General features: G+C 56.6%; 1 protein-coding gene across 1 annotated transcript; it reads left to right on the top strand.

Moving 5' to 3' along the window:
• The first annotated feature begins 2213 nt into the window (after positions 1–2213).
• Positions 2214–14550, top strand: PLA2G2F (phospholipase A2 group IIF). Its single transcript, XM_012787658.2, has 5 exons — positions 2214–2405; positions 3013–3062; positions 6454–6598; positions 7408–7517; positions 12267–14550. The coding sequence occupies exons 1-5, from the start codon at positions 2290–2292 to the stop codon at positions 12476–12478; spliced, it is 633 nt and encodes a 210-aa protein (XP_012643112.2). The 5' UTR covers positions 2214–2289; the 3' UTR covers positions 12479–14550.
• The last annotated feature ends 2735 nt before the right edge of the window (positions 14551–17285 follow it).

Genomic DNA, 17285 nt, shown 5'->3' on the forward strand with positions numbered 1-17285 from the left:
CACAGACAGAGGCCAAGCTTTGTGCAGACAAGTGAAGGCAGAAACTTCCTTGTCCTCCAAGTCACTCTAGTCTGATAAGGCAGATGCAGGCTTGTCCCAGGGGGAATCCCTGGGCTCTGGGAGGAAATAAAGTCCCCCTTTCTCCCAGATTCCCAGCTCAAGTGCAGTGTCAAGACCCACAGACCAAAACACGAACAAGTATCCACAAAGGAATGCATGAGCAAGTGCAAATTAACAGCTTCTTATGTGAGGATGCGTTCTTGGGTGCAGGGTATAGGCAGAAGAGGGAATTGGCAATGCTAAAGGTAGGAGGGGAGGCCCCTCGTCAGCAGCTTTGGGACACTGGAGAGGTTGTGACAGTGAGGGAGTGCCATCACCTTCCAGGATACTCTCCTCTTTACCCCCTTGTCCGCCACCACCATCTCAACTCACCCCCTGGCCGGAGATCAGGCCTCTGCTTTGTAACAACCAGCCTTTGACCCAGCATCTGAGTGGAGCCCACACCGCAGGACACCTGCCCTCTGTGGGCACCGTCCTTCCTCAGAGAGGCCCTGTCATGTACGGTCTGCAGCTGGGGACACAGACCAGGGTAGGGGCTCTCCTGCAGAGGCCAGCTGAGGAGTGGGGGTGCTGGAGTCTGGGCCTCTATTAGCCCAGCCCGAGTGGCCAAGCCCCCTTGGCTGTCCTCTGGCCTCATCTTTCCCAGGTGCACCCCACCCCTGAAAAATAGACCAACGGCGCTGACTCCCAGCCCCCCCACCCTCCCAGGCTTTCGACTAAAGACACTTGTGTCCCCCCCACCCTGGGGCAAATCCAGCAGTGTTCGGAGACATTTTTGGTGTTCACAACTGGGGCGAGGAGAGGAGGGCAGCTACCCACGGCCAGGGATGCGGCCCTGCAGGCTGGGGGGCACCAGCCAGCCCCCCACCCAGCAGGCTCTTCCTTCCAGATGTGGGCAGAGGGCTCTCTCCAGGTGCGGGCCTCCAGCCTTTCCAGCTGTGGCAGCACGCCGCACAGACCTGGGCACGTCGCACAGAGGGGCCTCCCTGAGAAAGGCTCTCTCCTTGACCACACTCTACTCAGGCTCCCAGGCACTCTCTTTCCAACCAGGCCTCGACATCTGGACTCCACACTCACCTTGGCCTTGTCCGATTTTAGCCAGAACCCTGCTAAGTGGGCTTTGCTAGAATCTCCCCATGCTCCGTCTCTGACCAGTCCTTCAGCCTCCACCTCCCCCAGGTGTCTGGTCGCCCAGCTGCCTTCAGCAAGAGTCCTGCTGGGTCAGTTCAGCCGGAATCCCCCTCCCCGCTGGTGTTGCTTCTCAACTTTCCCTCTAAGCCCCCTCCCCTTGCTCCCTGGCTGTGACTCCCGCTTTCCCTTGCTGCACTTGGGAACTGAGTGTGATCTCGTCCCCCTGTAGCCTGTTGCAGTGACCAGTGGCCCCCTCCCCCATTCCCCTGGCCCCTTTGAATAAAGTCTGCTTTACTGCGCTTGGACAAGTGTCACTGAATGATGTTTTTAAGGTCTTTCAGGCAGGCGTGGGCGTGGGGTGGGCATGGAGAGGACTTGGGTTAATTTCCTTTAATATGCATGGAGTGCAGCCCAGCAAGGTGGCTCACGCCTGTGATCCTAGCACTCTGGGAGGCCGAGGGGGTTGGATTGTCTGAGCTCAGGAGTTCAAGACCAGCCTGAGCAAGAGCAAGACCCCGCCTCTACTAAAAAAAAATAGAAAGAAATTAATTGACCAACTAAAAATATACCAAAAATTAGCCGGGCATGGTGGCACATGGCTGTAGTCCCAGCTACTCGGGAGGCTGAGGCAGCAGGATCGCTTGAGCCCAGGAGTTTGAGGTTGCTGTGAGCTAGGCTGATGCCATGGCACTCTAGCCTGGCAACAGAGTGAGACTTTATCTAAAAAAAAAAAAAAAGAAAGAAAGAAAGAAAGGAAGGAAGGAAGGAAGGAAGGAAGGAAGGAAGGAAGGAAGGAAGGAAGGAAGAGAAAGGTGTGTGGGGTGGGCAGGTGTATAAAACCTCAGCTGGTCAGGCCAGAGCACACTGGGGGTGGGGACTTTACCTGCCAGCTGTGGGTAGGGCTGTGGGGGTGGGAGGGAGGAGGTGGGGCCTCCTTTTTCTAGGGCATGTGTCACCTGCCTCCTGCCCAGGGGCACTGCTCCGGCGCTGCCCTGCCGCATGAGAGGCAGCGTGAAGCTGGGGCCTGCTCCCCAGGGCCTTTGGAGGCCATCAAGGACCTTTCAAGACCTATGCTGCTGGCCCCCCGGAACCCGGAACATGGCAGATGGGCTGCAGGCCAACCCCAAAGGGTTCAGCAAGAAGGTGCTGGTTAGATGCCCCTCTGGGTGGAGGGGCCCAAGCCTCAGGGCCTCTTGTCCTTTGAGAACCTCCAGGTAGGTGCCTGGTGCCTGGGAGTGGACTCCTCCGTGGAGGGGGCAGGGTGGAGGTGAGGGACTGGTCCTAGAATTCCTTTCCCAGAAAGGAGGGCTCTGAGTCTCTGAGTGATGGGCTCTGAGTCTCTGAGTGATGGGCTGGGGTAGGTCCCTGAATTTTCAGTGCTGGAGGGGCCTCTGGGATCTTTTAATCAACTGTCCTCAAGGGGCACTTGAGGCCCAGAGAGGCTGAGGGCTCTGTCCAAGGTGACACAACATTTTGGAAACAGAGCTAGGACTAGAATTTAGGGACCTGGGTCTCTTGGCTCTGGGTTCAAGACTCAGCTGCTGGGCGGAGCACATGACTCCTCGTCCCGGGACTCCTTGGCATGCAGACGGAAGGCGGGGGTCTGGCTCAGGGTGTGGGGGGGAGGTTCCAGTGTGCCCCCCACAACCCGCTCTGTCATCTGGAGCTGTTTCCCCCAGGAGGGGTGGGGCGGCTGGGGAGGTGCCGATCACAGGGCTGGGGGCGGCTACTGGGGCATCAGGCTACCGCGGATGGCCCCCCACAAGGAGCAGCAGGAGGGTGGAGGGGACGGACTCAGGCTCCGGGTTCCTCCTCCTGCAGGTCTAGCCCGGGCGTGAAGCTCCTCAGCATCGCCCTCCTGGCCGGCAGCGGTGAGTAAAGGCCCCTTCTCTGCCCCGCCAGCCTGTCTCCCCCGACCTCGGCACTGAGTTATTATTTTATTGCCCGGCCCTGCAGACTCCTTCCTCCTTCTGGGGCTGTTTACGCCTCCGGCCACCTGTAAACACGGCATTTACGTGTAAACACGGCGTTTACCTGTAAACACGGCGTTTACAAGGAGGCCCGGGAGCTGAGCCAGCATCATAAAGTGGAGGTGCTCGCGGGCGTTGTGTTCATAAGAATGTGTGTTGGTGTGTGTAGACGGGAATTAACGAGTTTGTGTGCGGACAGACACATGCATCCACGCATGTGGGGGTGTCTGAGCATATGGCGATGTCTGTGTGTGCAATGCACATTGATAAAACATGTCGGTGCCGGCACCTGAGTGGGAGCCGCCGTGATTCCCTGCGGTGGCGCGTGTCTCCGGAGCGTGCGTGTGAACGTAGGGTCGCGGCTCCGCACGTGCCTGTGTGCACATGGGGGTGTCTGTGTGCATGCACGAGACTGGCGGGCAGGTCGGGGCGTCTGCCCGGGTGGTGATCAGGCATCACGGCTCCTTGTGCAAACCCGGCCGCGCGCAGCCAGGGGTGCGTGGGGCAGGCGCCTCAGTGACCGGACGTTGGCTGGTGTTCCACGCTGCCTGCTAAACCTCCCCGAAACGCAGCCGGGTTTAAGGAAAAGACACAAATGCCAGACAGAAAAGTAAGGTTCCGTGTGGCCAGGCCCGAGGAAGGGGTGGCTGCTGTCAGGCCACGCGACCTGTCATTCACAAAACGACCACTCGAGTCCTGCCCGCCCCCTGGTTAGGGACAGAGCCGTCAGCCGGCCTGGACGTGGACGTGGTTTCTTCTGCCTGGAGTGTGAGTGTGGACGAGGCCTCGGGTCCAGCCCCGCTCTCCCCTGGATGCTGCTGGGTGTGAGTGCGTGTGTGATGTGAGTGCAGCGTGTGTACGCCTGCGAGGTGCGTGTGTGTATCAGCTGTGTGTGTGAGCGTGTGTGATGTGAGTGCAGCGTGTGTACGCCTGCGAGGTGCGTGTGTGTATCAGGTGTGTGTGAGTGTGTGTGATGTGAGTGCAGCATGTGTACACCTGCGAGGTGCGTGTGTGTATCAGGTGTGTGTGTGAGCGTGTGTGATGTGAGTGCAGCGTGTGTACGCCTGCGAGGTGCGTGTGTGTATCAGGTGTGTGTGAGTGTGTGTGATGTGAGTGCAGCGTGTGTACGCCTGCGAGGTGCGTGTGTGTATCAGCTGTGTGTGTGAGTGTGTGTGATGTGAGTGCAGCGTGTGTACACCTGTGAAGTGCGTGTGTGTATCAGCTGTGTGTGTGAGTGTGTGTGATGTGTGAGTGCAGCGTGTGTACACCTGTGAAGTGCGTGTGTGTATCAGGTGTGTGTGAGCGCGTGTGTGATGTGTGAGTGCAGCGTGTGTATGCCTGTGAGGTGCGTGTGTGTATCAGGTGTGTGTGTGTGATCTGTGAGTGTGAGGTGTGTGGGTGAGTACGTGTGTGTGCGTGTGTATGCGGAGTGTAGGGGAGAGTGTGAGGTGGCGTGTCTGTGTGAAGTGGGTGCGTGTGAGAAAGTGCATGTGAAAGTGAGCGTGTGCCCACCCTGTGTGTGGCAGTAAGTTCCCCACGCCGCTCCTCTTGCCACGTTGGAGTTGACGGTCGGAGGGTCCCGGGGCCCGGAGCCACCACCGAGGGTGGCATCCACACCGCTAAGGGGTGGGGGCTTTCAGGCTGGGGGAGGGGAGGCCCGGGCCTCACAGCGGCCGGGCCAGGCTCTGCACACGTTTGTGATCACACCCCATCCTGCAAAGTGCCCTGCAAGGCGGGTGTCATCCGCTTCTCAGATTTGGCACTGAGGTCGAAGTGGTCACTGGTGTGTGCCAGGCCCGAGCTGGGCCCTGGGCTGCCTGAGCCGTCTCGGTCAGGCTGGTCCCTCCCATCGTGCGGGTGAGAAACACCCCTGGGGAGCCCGGGGCTGCAGGTATCAGCCCAGGCCTGTCGGGCCCCACCGTCCGCGCCCTTCCACTGAGGCGCGTTGAGGAGGCGAGTGCCCCATCGCTGGGGACGTGGACACTGTCTCCAGAGGCAAGCGAGAGTGGCCTTTTGGATTCTGTTAACCCCCCGGTTTCTGAAACCCTGGGCTCCTTCCCTCCCCCTGTGCATTTCCTCATTCCTGCCGGGGAGCAGGACAGGGACAAGGAGAGAGCGGGAGGCAGGTGCTCACCTGGTCACCCAACTCTGGGCACAGCTGGAGAGGGGCAGCGTGGAGGAGGCAGGGGCTGCAGCCCAGCTCGGGGGCACACAGACCGGGCCGTGCTGGGCTCTGCATGACCTGGGCAAGCCCCCACTTTTCTGAGCCTTAGTGTACTCATCCACAAAATGGGGCTAGATCGGCTGTGTGGCAGCTTCACCCAGGCAGGGACCGAGGGTGCCAGGCTCGGTGCATGGACTCAGCGCGGAGCCCAGGAGGACGTGCAGAGGCGACACAGGCTGCTCTGAGAGCCCAGCACAGGCAAGAGGGAGAGAAGCCATGGAAAGGGGAAAATAGGTCCTGGGGGGCCTGGCAGGTGCTGTGAAGCTGAATTTGCTGGTTCAGAAAGTGTCCTTGCGCTATTGCCTCCTCTGCGTGTGTGTCCCTCTTCCAACTTCCGGCGCTATCAGCCTGTTAATATGAAGCCTTGTCTGTATATTCATTAAATGACCAGAGCACCGAGTTGTCTCTGGACTAATCTTGAGATGCACCAGCCCCAAGACCGTGGTGGGGACCCTGAGTCCCCAAGGTCAGGAAGGGAGAGGAAGGACCCAGAATCAAGCCCCTGTGGTTTATAACAGCATGCGGCATTTGCGAAGCCCCTTCCAGTGGACCAGGCAGTCGGGCAGCCCCCTTGAGAAGTGTTTACAGCCAAGTGGCAGAGGGTCTGGCTGCAAAACCTTCATTGCCTGGGAGCAAATCCCGTCTGCACTGCTTTCTGACAACATGACCTGGGGCAAGTTACTAAGTGCTTCAGGCGGGCCTCAGTCTCCTCCTCTGTAAAGTGGAATGACAATAGCGCTCAGTAGGTTGCAGTGAGCACGCGGTGAGTTAATGCATGGAGGGGCTTAGGACAGGCCTCGGCAGATGCTAGCGATGTTATCTTCTCAGGGCTGCAGGGATTCCTACAGGAACGTGGCTAGCCGATCGTACTTGGTACTTTGTGGATTTCCTTCCTCCTGCTCAGCTGCCCACCGTCCCTGCTGCCCTCCACCTCTCTGCTTCCTCCCTCCCTCCTTTCCTTCCCCTTTTCCTGGCCCTGGGGTATCAGGAGGACAGTGAGTCCAGACTCTCAGGACAGGACAGGTCACCATGGGTCAGGGGCTCACAGCGTCCCTTGTTCTCTTGCAGTTCTGCCCACGGCCCAGGGCAGCCTGCTCAACCTGAAGTTCATGGTGGAAGCCGTCACGGGGAGGAATGCCATCCTGTCCTTCGTGGGCTACGGCTGCTACTGCGGGCTGGGGGGGCTCGGCCAGCCCAAGGATGAGGTGGACTGGTAGGTGCCGGGGCCTGGGCTCCTGTCGGGGACCAGGTGGGGACAGCTGAAGGCCAGACTGACCTCCATCTCTGAGAGGGGGGAGAGGTTCTTTCTCCAAAAGGTGAGGCTTGTTTGATGAGCTCATGACCAGGAGCTTGATCTTTGACTGTGTCCTCCCCCACTGTCTTGGACACTTTCTGTTGTCCGTCTCCAGGGTCTTGGGCTTGGAAGTATTTCGGTCCCCCAGGCTGTGCTTCCTCCACCAGACTGGCGCTCCCAGAAGCCATGGCTTGTTTTCCACTCCTATCCCCCCAACAGCAGCCAGCACCACCGAGTTTGGTGTCACTGGGAGCTTAATAAATGCATGTTGCCTAGCTGACTTCACTCCCCCAGAGGCAATGGGGACAGCTGCACTGCATTTGCTTCCTGTCCCCATCCTCTCAGTCCCCATTGACTCTCCAGACCTTTGTCCCTCCCTGGCATCAGGCACAGCCAGGGCTGTCTGCAAACAGCCAGTGCTGCTCCAGCCCTGCCTTCAACCCGGGCCCTACCCCCATCACCCCAGTGCTGGACCACCGACGCCTCCAGGGCTCCAAGGGGAAAGCTGGGAGCTCTAGGGATCGAACAAAGAGGCAGGATCACAGGCAAGAACCCAGCCAACCCCAGCTCTGCCTGGTTGTGTGACCTTGGGCAAGTAACTGCCCCTCTCTGGGCTTCAGTCTGCAGGCCTGACCTGTGAGGGACTGGAATAGATGATCAGAGGTCTCTGCTAGTGGGAGACGGGCCAGCCTGGGCACACCTACCTGCTCATCTCTGCCCACCCCTAGGTGCTGCCATGCCCACGACTGCTGCTACGAGAAGCTCTTTGATCTGGGCTGCAGCCCCTACGTGGACCACTACGCCTACACCATTGAGAATGACACTGAGATAGTCTGCAGTGAGTGCCTCTCGTGCCACGTGGGCCCCGGGAGAAGGGTGTGGACTGCCAGCCCCCCAGCCTGTGCTGGGGCCGCAGGCATGCCTGCCAGGTGCAATACAGGCTGCCCAGTTAAATTCAAATTTCAAATAAGCAGTGAAAAATGTTTAAATATAAGTCTGTCCTAAATATTGCATGGGATATACAGATACTGAAAATTACATGTTAGTATAAAATTAATATTTGCAGAAAATGAATTAGTATCCGTATGTCCCATGTAATATTTGGGTCATGCTTACACTAAAACATGTATTGTTTATGTGAAATTCAAATTTAACCAGGCATCCTGCATTTTGGTTTTGTTTTTAGCCTTTTGCTAAATCTCTATCTGATGAGCCTGGCCATGGCTCAGAGCGGCTCCCCAATGTGCTCTGGTCCCCCTAGCCTGGCACTGGCACCCGGCTTCTCCTGTGCCCATGGTTCTTGGGAGAGCTTAGGCAGGAAGTGATTCCGATTCAGTGGGTTTGAGTGGGGCCTAGGAATCTGGTTTTTAGCCGGCTTTCCAGATGATTCTGAGACTGCTGCTCTGCAAGGGTGGCTTTGAGCAGTGCTGGCCTGGGAGTCGGGAGACCTGGGTCTGAACCCAGGTCCCGTCACCATCTCCCAGCGCCGTGCAGCCCTGGGCAGGACCCTTCCCCAGCTGGCCTCAGTCTCCTCACTCAAGGGGACACTGAGCAGACCTTTTCCCTTCCAGTTCTGTCACTGGGACCCCACTTGAAGAGGTGACCCCATCCCAGGACACCCAGTGTTTCCAGGGGCTCCCTCCTTTCCCATGATCTCTCCATGGCCATTCCCCAGCTGAGGAGTGTGGGCAAGGGGCATCCAAGTAACAGGCCCAGGTGTCTCTGCCCTCACCCCCTGTGCCCCTCTCTGGGGCATGTAGGAGCCACTGCTCCCCCACCAGCCCCCGGAGCAGCCACTGGGCTCTCTCTGTCCCCACGCCTCACCTGGCTCTGCACGTTGTTCCATACTGATAGCTCAAAAACAACGCTGGTTTTGCAAAGAAACTCGAGTCTCCTGTCATCTGAGAAGGAGGCCGGTGGGGAACCAGGTACATTTGGAGCCCCCGGGTGCCCAGAGCTCTGTGGTCCTCATATTCTGCTGTTCAAAGATGGGGCGGGAGGGGCTGGCTTGAGAGAGAGGATGCCGCCATTAGAGCAGTTTGAAGCTCAGGAATCCAGCTTTTTTTTTTTTTTTAATTATTTTTTTTTATTTTGGCATATTATGGGGGTACAGATTTTAAGGTTTCAATAAATGCCCATTTCCCCCCCCCCAAAAGTCTGAGTCTCCATCATGACCTTCCCCCAGATGGTGCACATCTCACTCACTATGTATGTATATACCCGCCCCCCTCCCCCCTCCCACCTGCCTAATACCCTATTACTGTAGCACCTATGTGTCCACTTAGGTGCTACTCAGTTAATACCAGTTTGCTGGAGAATATATCTGGTGCTTGTTTTTCCATTCTTGGGATACTTCACTTAGTAGTATGGGTTCCAGCTCTAACCAGGAAAATATAAGGTGTGCTATATCACCATTGCTTCTTAGAGCTGAATAGTACTCCATGGTGTACATATACCACATTTTATTAATCCATTCTTTGATTGATGGGCACTTGGGCTGTTTCCACAGCCTTGCAATTATGAATTGTGCTGCTATAAACATTCGAGTGCAGGTGTCTTTTTTGTAGAGTGTCACTGGATCATTTGGGTAGATGCCCAGCAATGGGATTGCTGGATCAAATGGTAGATTCACTTGTATCGCTTTAAGGTATCTCCATATTGCTTTCCACAGAGGTTGAACTAGTTTGCAGTCCCACCAGCAGTGTAGGAGTGTTCCTCTCTCTCCGCAACCACGCCAGCATTTATTGTTTGGAGATTTTTTGATAAAGGCCATTCTCACTGGGGTTAAGTGATATCTCATTGTGGTTTTGATTTGCATTTCCCTGATGATTAGAGATGTTGAGCATTTCTTCATCTGTTTGTTGGCCATTCTTCTGTCTTCTTTAGAAAAATTTCTGTTCAAGTCCTTTGCCCACTTTTTAATGGGGTTATTTGATTTTTTCTTCCTAATTTTCGTGAGTTCTAAGTATATTCTAGTTATCAGTCCCTTATCGGATGCATAGGATGCAAAAATTTTCTCCCATTCTGTAGGTTGTCTGTTTACTTTCATGACTATTTCTTTGGCTGTGCAGAAGCTTTGTAGTTTGATCATGTCCCATTTATTTATTTTTGTTGCTGCTGTGATTGCCTTTGGGGACTTCTTCATAAACTCTTTGCCCAGGCCGATGTCTAGGAGAGTGTTTCCAACTTTTTCCTCTAGAGTTCTAATAGTTTCATATCTTAGGTTTAAGTCTGTTATCCAGCGTGAGTTGGTTTTTGTGAGAGGTGAAAGGTGTGGGTCCTGTTTTAGCCTTCTACAGGTGGCTATCCAGTTTTCCCAGCACCATTTATTGAAGAGGGATTCTTTTCCCCAGCGTATGTTTTTGTCTGCTTTGTCAAAGATGAGACGGCTATATGAGGATGGTTTTATATCAGGATTCTCACATCTGTTCCACTGGTCAATATTCCTGTTTTTGTGCCAATACCATATTGTTTTAATTACTACAGCTTTGTAGTATAGTTTAATATCTGGCATATTAATGCCTCCCATTTTGTTTTTGTTGCCTAGAATTGCTCTTGATATTCGGGGTCTTCTTTGGTTCCATACGAAGCGTAAAATTATTTTTTCTATATCTGTGAAGAATGCTGATGGGATTTTAATAGGTATTGCATTGAATCTGTAGATCAGTTTGGGTAGTATAGACATTTTGACGATATTGAGTCTGCCGATCCACGAGCATGGTATGGATTTCCATCTGTTTACATCCTCTGCTATTTCCTTCCTCAGTGTTTCATAGTTCTCCCTGTAGAGGTCTTTTACCTCTTTGGTTAAATATATTCCTAGGTACTTTAATTTCTTTGTTGCTATTGTGAAGGGAATTGAGTCTTTGATTTGGTTCTCAATTAGATTGTTGTTGGCGTATATGAATGCCTCTGATTTCTGTGTATTAATTTTGTATCCTGAGACTTTACTAAATTCATTGATCAGTTCCAGGAGTTTCTTGGTTGAATCCTTGGGGTTTTCTAGATACAATATCATATCATCAGCAAACAGTGAAAGTTTGATCTCTTCTGCCCCTATTTGGATACCTTTGATTCCATTTTCCTGTCTGATTGCTGTAGCCAAGACTTCCAGCACTATGTTGAATAGAAGTGGAGATAGTGGGCAGCCTTGTCTGGTTCCAGTTCTAAGTGGGAATGATTTCAGTCTTTCCCCATTCAGTATGATGTTGGCTACGGGTCTGTCATATATGGCTTGTATCATTTTTAGGTATGTCCCTTCTATGCCTATTTTCTTAAGTGTTCGTATCATGAAAGGGTGTTGAATTTTGTCAAAAGCTTTTTCTGCATCTATTGAAAGAATCATGTGGTCTTTGTTTTTGCTTCTGTTGATGTGGTGAATTGCATTTATAGATTTACGTATGTTGAACCATCCCTGCATCCCTGGGATGAAGGAATCCAGCTTTTACCAGCTTTAGCCAGTGGTGGCCCTCGCCTGGAGTCCCGGCTACTCTGGAGGCCGAGGTGGGAGGACCACTTGAGCCCAGGTGTTCAAGTCTGCAGTAAGCTGTGATCATGCCACTTCCCTCCAGCCTGGGTGACATAATGAGACCCTGTCTCAAAAAAAAAAAAAAAAAAAAAAGCAGATTGAGGAGCAAAATCCTCCCCCCACCCACCAAGGGCAATGGACTAACCTAAAGCAGTGGTTTTGCACTGGGTGCTGGGGACACCTGGGGCATCAGGTTCACCTAAGAGGTGACAGAGGTGCAGTCCGCAGTGATGGGGCTGGCTCTGTAATGTATGTTCTAATTAAGCAGCTTCTCCTTGGGCTGTTTGATATATCAGCCTTCTGCAAGAGTTTCACTTAAGAGAAAGGATTGTGCTGGTGGAAAGTTTGCCAAGTTCGTGAACCAATTGGGCTAGTGGGCGGTTCTCAGAGGGTGTTCCCCAAAGCAGCGAGGCGGCGGCAGCACCCAGGACCCGGCTGGAATGGCGCAGTATCAGCCCCACCCAGACCTACTGAGTCGGAAGCTTAGGGGTGAGGTCCGGGGTCTTTGAACAAGCCCTCCTGCCGATTCTAATGCACGTCTAAGGGTGGTGTCTGACGATAATAATAACAGCAGTAGCAACAGCCAGCAGCCGGCACCACGGCTCCACGAGTAAGCATTTGCTCGGCTCTTAGGCGCTGAGCTAAGCGCTTCACGAATGTTTTTCTCACTCAGTCCTTACGGATAACTCCCTGTGGGGTGGCTGTTCTTTGATTCTGTGCTTGAAGGGAGGAGGTCTGGGACTGTAGAAAGTAACTGGCCTGAAGGTGGGCCTTCAGCTCTCTGGGTGACTTAGCTAAACTCAGCCCCCTTTCTGGGCCTCAGTTTCCCCACCTATACAATGACCGTGTTGGGCCAGTGGTTCCCCAAGTGTAGCATGCGCTAGAGGGCATGGTACAGCACAGACCAGCTGGACCCCCAGAGCTGCTGACCCCATTGGCCTGTGGGTGGGTGGGTGGGTGTGCTGGTGCTGACGGCCCAGGGACGTCTGTGGGCGTCCCCCTCTCTCCCAGCAGTGGCCCTTTCACCCACAGGCCTTTGCCACCCTCCACCCCCCACAGGTGAGCTCAACAAGACAGAGTGCGACCAGCAGACGTGCGAGTGTGACAGGAGCGTGGTCCTGTGCATCAGGAACCAGACGTACAGGGAGGAGTACCGCGGCTACCTCAATGTCTTCTGCCAGGGCCCCACACCCAACTGCAGCATCTACGAGCCGCCCCCGGAGGAGGCGGCCTGCACACAAGTCTCCCCGGTGTCCCCCGCCCCTCCCTAGGCCTGCTGAGGTCTGAGAGAAGAGCAGGTGGAGGGTCTGGCTCAGGGACCAGACAGAGGGAGCAGGGAGGGGGTGGGGGCCAGGCCAGGAGCCGAGGGCTGCCTGCTGCCCCTTCCCGAGCCCTCCAGTGAGGGCTCAGCCCCCGGGGACTCAGGAAAGCCTGGGGCCTAGTTGTGACCTCCGGGCTCCTCTAGCTGGCACTGGGCGTGGCTGCGTCCCGCCACGGTTTTGGGACCAGGTGGGAAGCGTGTGGCTTGCAGGGGTCTCTCCTGAGTGTGAAAGGTGAGACCTGAGAGAAGGGTGGGTGGGGCCTCTGTGGCTGTCCCCGGCTTGACGCCCAGGAGCCTTGGAGACCCAGACCCTGAGCCACCAGCACAGGCCTGGAGCTTGGGAGTGTCCTGGGACCACGATCCCAGGCAGACAGAGCCAGGCCTGGGTCCTGGGTACCCCTTGGCCAACCCTGTAGGAAGGCTCATAGTGACCTCTGCTTTGGGAGCTAGTGGCTCCTGCTAGTGGAGCAGGTAGTCCCACCCCAGCCTTCACTGGGGTGCACATGCATCCAAGCCCAGCCTCCAGAGGGTGGCCACAGGGATGAGTGTCCCAGCCCCAAAGTCTGGCCTCTGTCACCCACAGTGCCTCAGTGCAGCCTGCTGGGCACTGACAGAGGCCATATGCCCAGTGACACCCCTTGGGTGCACAGGGACTAAGAAAGGGGCACACTCAGACATGCCCCACAATACTCAAGGTCTTTGCTGTGCTTCCCACTGACCCACACACATGGGGCACAGCCCAGCCCTGCCTGGCACCCATGCTGCTCTGACCAGCTCCCCGGCCCCTGGCCCCCTGGGTCCCTCTTGGCACGTGCTGGTACAGCAGCCAGGACAGTGGGGAAGGACACAGAGCCCTCGGTCCCTGCTCAGGGAGAGGCGAGGCTGTCCCAGAGGACTTACAGCCCGTCCATGTGAAGAGGCTGAGGGCTGGGACCACCCAGTGGAGAGGGAAATGGGGACAGGGTCCCGGCAGGAGTCCGTGAGGAAGCTTCGGAAGGCAGTGGGGGGGATGCAAGTAGAGAAGAGGAAAGGGGGGAACAGGGGAGGCAGGTGGACAAGGTGGGCCCAGCTGTCAGAAGGGCGCAGCCTGGGGGCGGTGCAGGGCCTGGGTGCAGGGCCTCGCCGGCGGGTTCCTGGCAGCGTTCGGAGCTGGGGCAGAGGTGGAGAGCTTGGGCCCCAGCGGCGGCTTCTCGATGCCCCCAGCACTGTTGTTTCTCCAGGTGCGCCCTCCCTGTCCTCCTTGCCTGGCCCGCCACCTCAGGGCCAGGGCCTGCACGCAGCCAGCCTGCCTCCCGCCTGACCTCCACCTTCAGCACGTCAGCCCCGAGGACCACTGAGGCCACCGCCCACGTGGACACCAGGAACAGCCACCAGGATGCTGGCCCTGCCCTGGCAGGGCCCCCACAGACACCCGGGGTGGGGGCAGAGCCAGGAGGAGTGGAAACGCCGGTGGCAGGGTGGGGCAAAGATGGGATGGGCCGGAAGCCGCACCACGGCCTACAACGCCAGCCTTCATTCAGGACTGGGAGGAGGTTGTCGCCTGGGGTTGCTGTCACTGTGTGTGGGAGGCCCCTCCCCGAGCACCTCCTGCCGGCCTCGGCAGTCGCCTGTGTGCCAGTCACTGAGATCTTCCTCCTCAACCCCCTGGGGGGCCCAGGTGACACACTTCCCCCCTCCCCATCTCCTCGATGGCCACGTCTCTGAGCCGAAGCCGTCACACGGACGGGGTGGGGTTGGAATGGGCACCTGGCATCTCCTGCCGGGGCTGTGGCCTCCCCCACCTGTGGGAGCCCTGTGTCCCTTGCCACACACCCTCCCCTGCTGAAAGCCTGGGCCGTGTCTGGGGACGAGATTGTGCTGTTGAGGGGTCCTGCCCACCCTTACCGCACCCCAGACTTTCCTTTGCACTGCAGCCCCCAGAGAATCTCACAGGACTCGGTGTGCCCCCTCCAGTTAATAAAGGCTCCTGCCTCCACTCCCCACTGCGGGGTCCTCCTTGGCCAGGCACCAGGGAGGGCCCAGTGACTCACTCCTGCGTCTGCAGCTCTGGGGCAGGCGGGTTCCTGACACCCAGTAGCTGGCATGGCCCGTCCCCTTCCTGCCCCCCAGCCTGGGGGTGGGACAGTGGTGCCCAGGCCATGTTGGTCCCCGTGGTTCAATGTGGGACAATGATAACAATGACAGGGCCAAGTCCTTCTCAGGAGATCCCCACAGTGCTCCCCCCGTTAGGTAGATAGCTAGGATCTCAGGCTCTTCTGGGGCAAGGGCTCCCTGTTTTGGTGCTATTTGGAGCAATCGCTCCACCTGGGAGAAGGGTACAGGAGGGGGCTCCATTTTAGTGCCGCCCCACCCTTAATCCTATCCGAGCAACTGGGGAAGGAGGGGATGCTTGCTCCGTCTAGGAATTCCCCAGCCCAGGCATGCATAGTAAGATTTAGAAAGTGACCTCGAGTAATCTAAGGGAAATTAATATGCCATTAGCTTGCATCTGTATTGGGGTTCACCCCCCAGGTGGGCTTTCTTAGAGGGAGCTCGTATCTAGACACGGATGGAATTGAGGACACCTGTTGATCATTTCATAACATCCTACACATCCCAAGAAACCCTCCTACAGACTGGGCTGATGAAAGGAGACAATCCGAGAAGTCAGGAGCGAGTGAGTTGGTCTGTCTCTCTCCACTCGTGGAGACAGACCCGTTTTATTCTACAATAAAGAGCTGCTCTTGTGGAACTGCCGGAGGTTACTCCGTTGTATTAGCCTTGCTGGTGGTTTTTCCAAGAAAGGAGTCAGAGGACTGGGATAATAGTCTGGACTTGACACTTTGGTGAGTCTGTTCATTCAGCCAAGAGTACACCAAGAACCCGAGGGCAGACTCCCACCCTGACATCTTTGGTGCTGAAACCTGGGATTCTGATATCTCCGGTGCCGAGACTTGGATTGACATCCCCACTCTTTTCTGTTGAACAACCGAGGCCCAGAGAGGGCAAGCAACTTGCCCAAAGTCACACAGGTCATGAGCGATGGGCCGGGCTCTGAGTCCTCAGTGTCTGATGTTTAACCACCCCTCCTCACACCTCCTTAATGATTCAGGCAGCTGGGTAGTGGGACAAGTGACCCAGGTCCTTGATGCCAACGGATCCTGGTTCGCCTTCCAGGAGGGATGCCCGCCTTCCAGGTGGGCATCTAGTGAGCCTCGGTTGTCCCAGCTGTAAAATGGAACTACATCTCTGGCCCGAAGGGTCATGGGCCTGGAGACTCAGAGGATGAAGCCCCAAGTCCATGTGGCAGTCACGAAGGTGCCCCAGAGGGGAACTGGGTGGACCTGGGGTGGTGCATCTGGGGTCTCCCTGGTGGTGGCAAGAAGCAGGGAGTCATATTTTTTGTGGAGGGGGCTCCCTGCTTCCACGATCTGGGAGTCTCTCCTTTCCTCGGCACTCCTGACAGCTCCTTCCACGAAAGTGGGGTGTTCCGTGCTACGGCTAGAGGAGGGGCTGCCATCTCTGCCCAGACCTGGGTCCCTGGCCTCCATTCCATGGAGACTTGGGTCCCTCCCGACCCTCCCCTGCCCCCAGGACCCTCTGGGGAGCAGCCGGCAACTCTTTTCTAGGACGTGGGCGACACCTAGCGGGCACTGCAGGTCACCGCCGGGGCTTCGCTCCTCACCTCCCTGTCCGCTTCTGGACCCGAAGTGCGGTTCTGTTGAGAGACCCTGCCTGGGGCTGACAACACCCGGGAGAGCACAAGGAAGTCGTCAGTGTCCCCTCACCACCTCAGCGTTGCTGCCAACAACGCTGTCCCACAGCACAGGCTGGGTGGCTCCCTGGCTCTGCCTTACGTGGGCCGCCTGGCCTTGGTCAAGTCCCTTCACCCCTCTGAGCCTCGATTGTCCCCCGTCCGTAAAACATGGCTAATAATGAAACGCACCACATAGGGGTTGAGGATTACATGAGGTCCGGGATGAGAGCACCCCGGGCACAGGGCGTGGCGTGGGAACAGAACCGTCCTTGCGCTGACCGGTGCCCTGGGCTCCCGTTTTGGGCAACAGGTCCTCGGGGTGAGGGACGCAGACAGCAGCAGGTGGAAGGAGGAGTTGCGGAGGGAGCTGGATTGCCTGTGACATGCTCCCCCAAACGGAAACCTGGCAGGAGCAGAGCTGTGGTTTAGCAGGAAAATCTGGCTCCCTGCGTGTGGGTGTGGGGGGGAGAGAAGGAAGGAGGAGGAGGAGGGGACGAAAACAGAAGGGAAGATTCTGTAGGCACTTACTGTCCCCAAACCACAGCCAGGCACCTGGTGCCATGGCTGACCCTGGTCACAGCGGGGCTGGCAGCCACCACGTCCCCAGCCGACGTGGGCTGTGAATGCAGAGCGGCGGCCTCTCCGCCCCAGAGGCTGGCGCAGCAAGGCCGCGGTCGGCTTCCCCAGTTGCGGCTCCCTAACAGGCAGCTGATGGCACCGGCTGTGACAACAAGCAAAGTTCTGGAGAGACATTCCAGGGCTCCCGGCACCAGGAAGCAGGGCGTGCAGTACAAGGAATTGAAAAAGACACACCGCCTCGCCAGCGGCAAGGCCCTGCAACACGCGTGCTCTGCCTGTGCAGCGAGTCCAGGATCTCGGGACGTCAGGGCCCAAGTGAGATGAGCAGGACTTATTGAGCGCTTGTTGTATGCTGTATGCTGAGCACTGTGCTGAGAGCTCTGTGTGTGTCGTCTCAGCCTAGGAGCGGGGGACGCTTCACAGCTTGGTTTATAAGCTGAGG

This window comes from Microcebus murinus, chromosome 2 (assembly GCF_040939455.1).
Source record: "Microcebus murinus isolate Inina chromosome 2, M.murinus_Inina_mat1.0, whole genome shotgun sequence".
In the NCBI taxonomy this organism is placed as follows: domain Eukaryota; kingdom Metazoa; phylum Chordata; class Mammalia; order Primates; family Cheirogaleidae; genus Microcebus; species Microcebus murinus.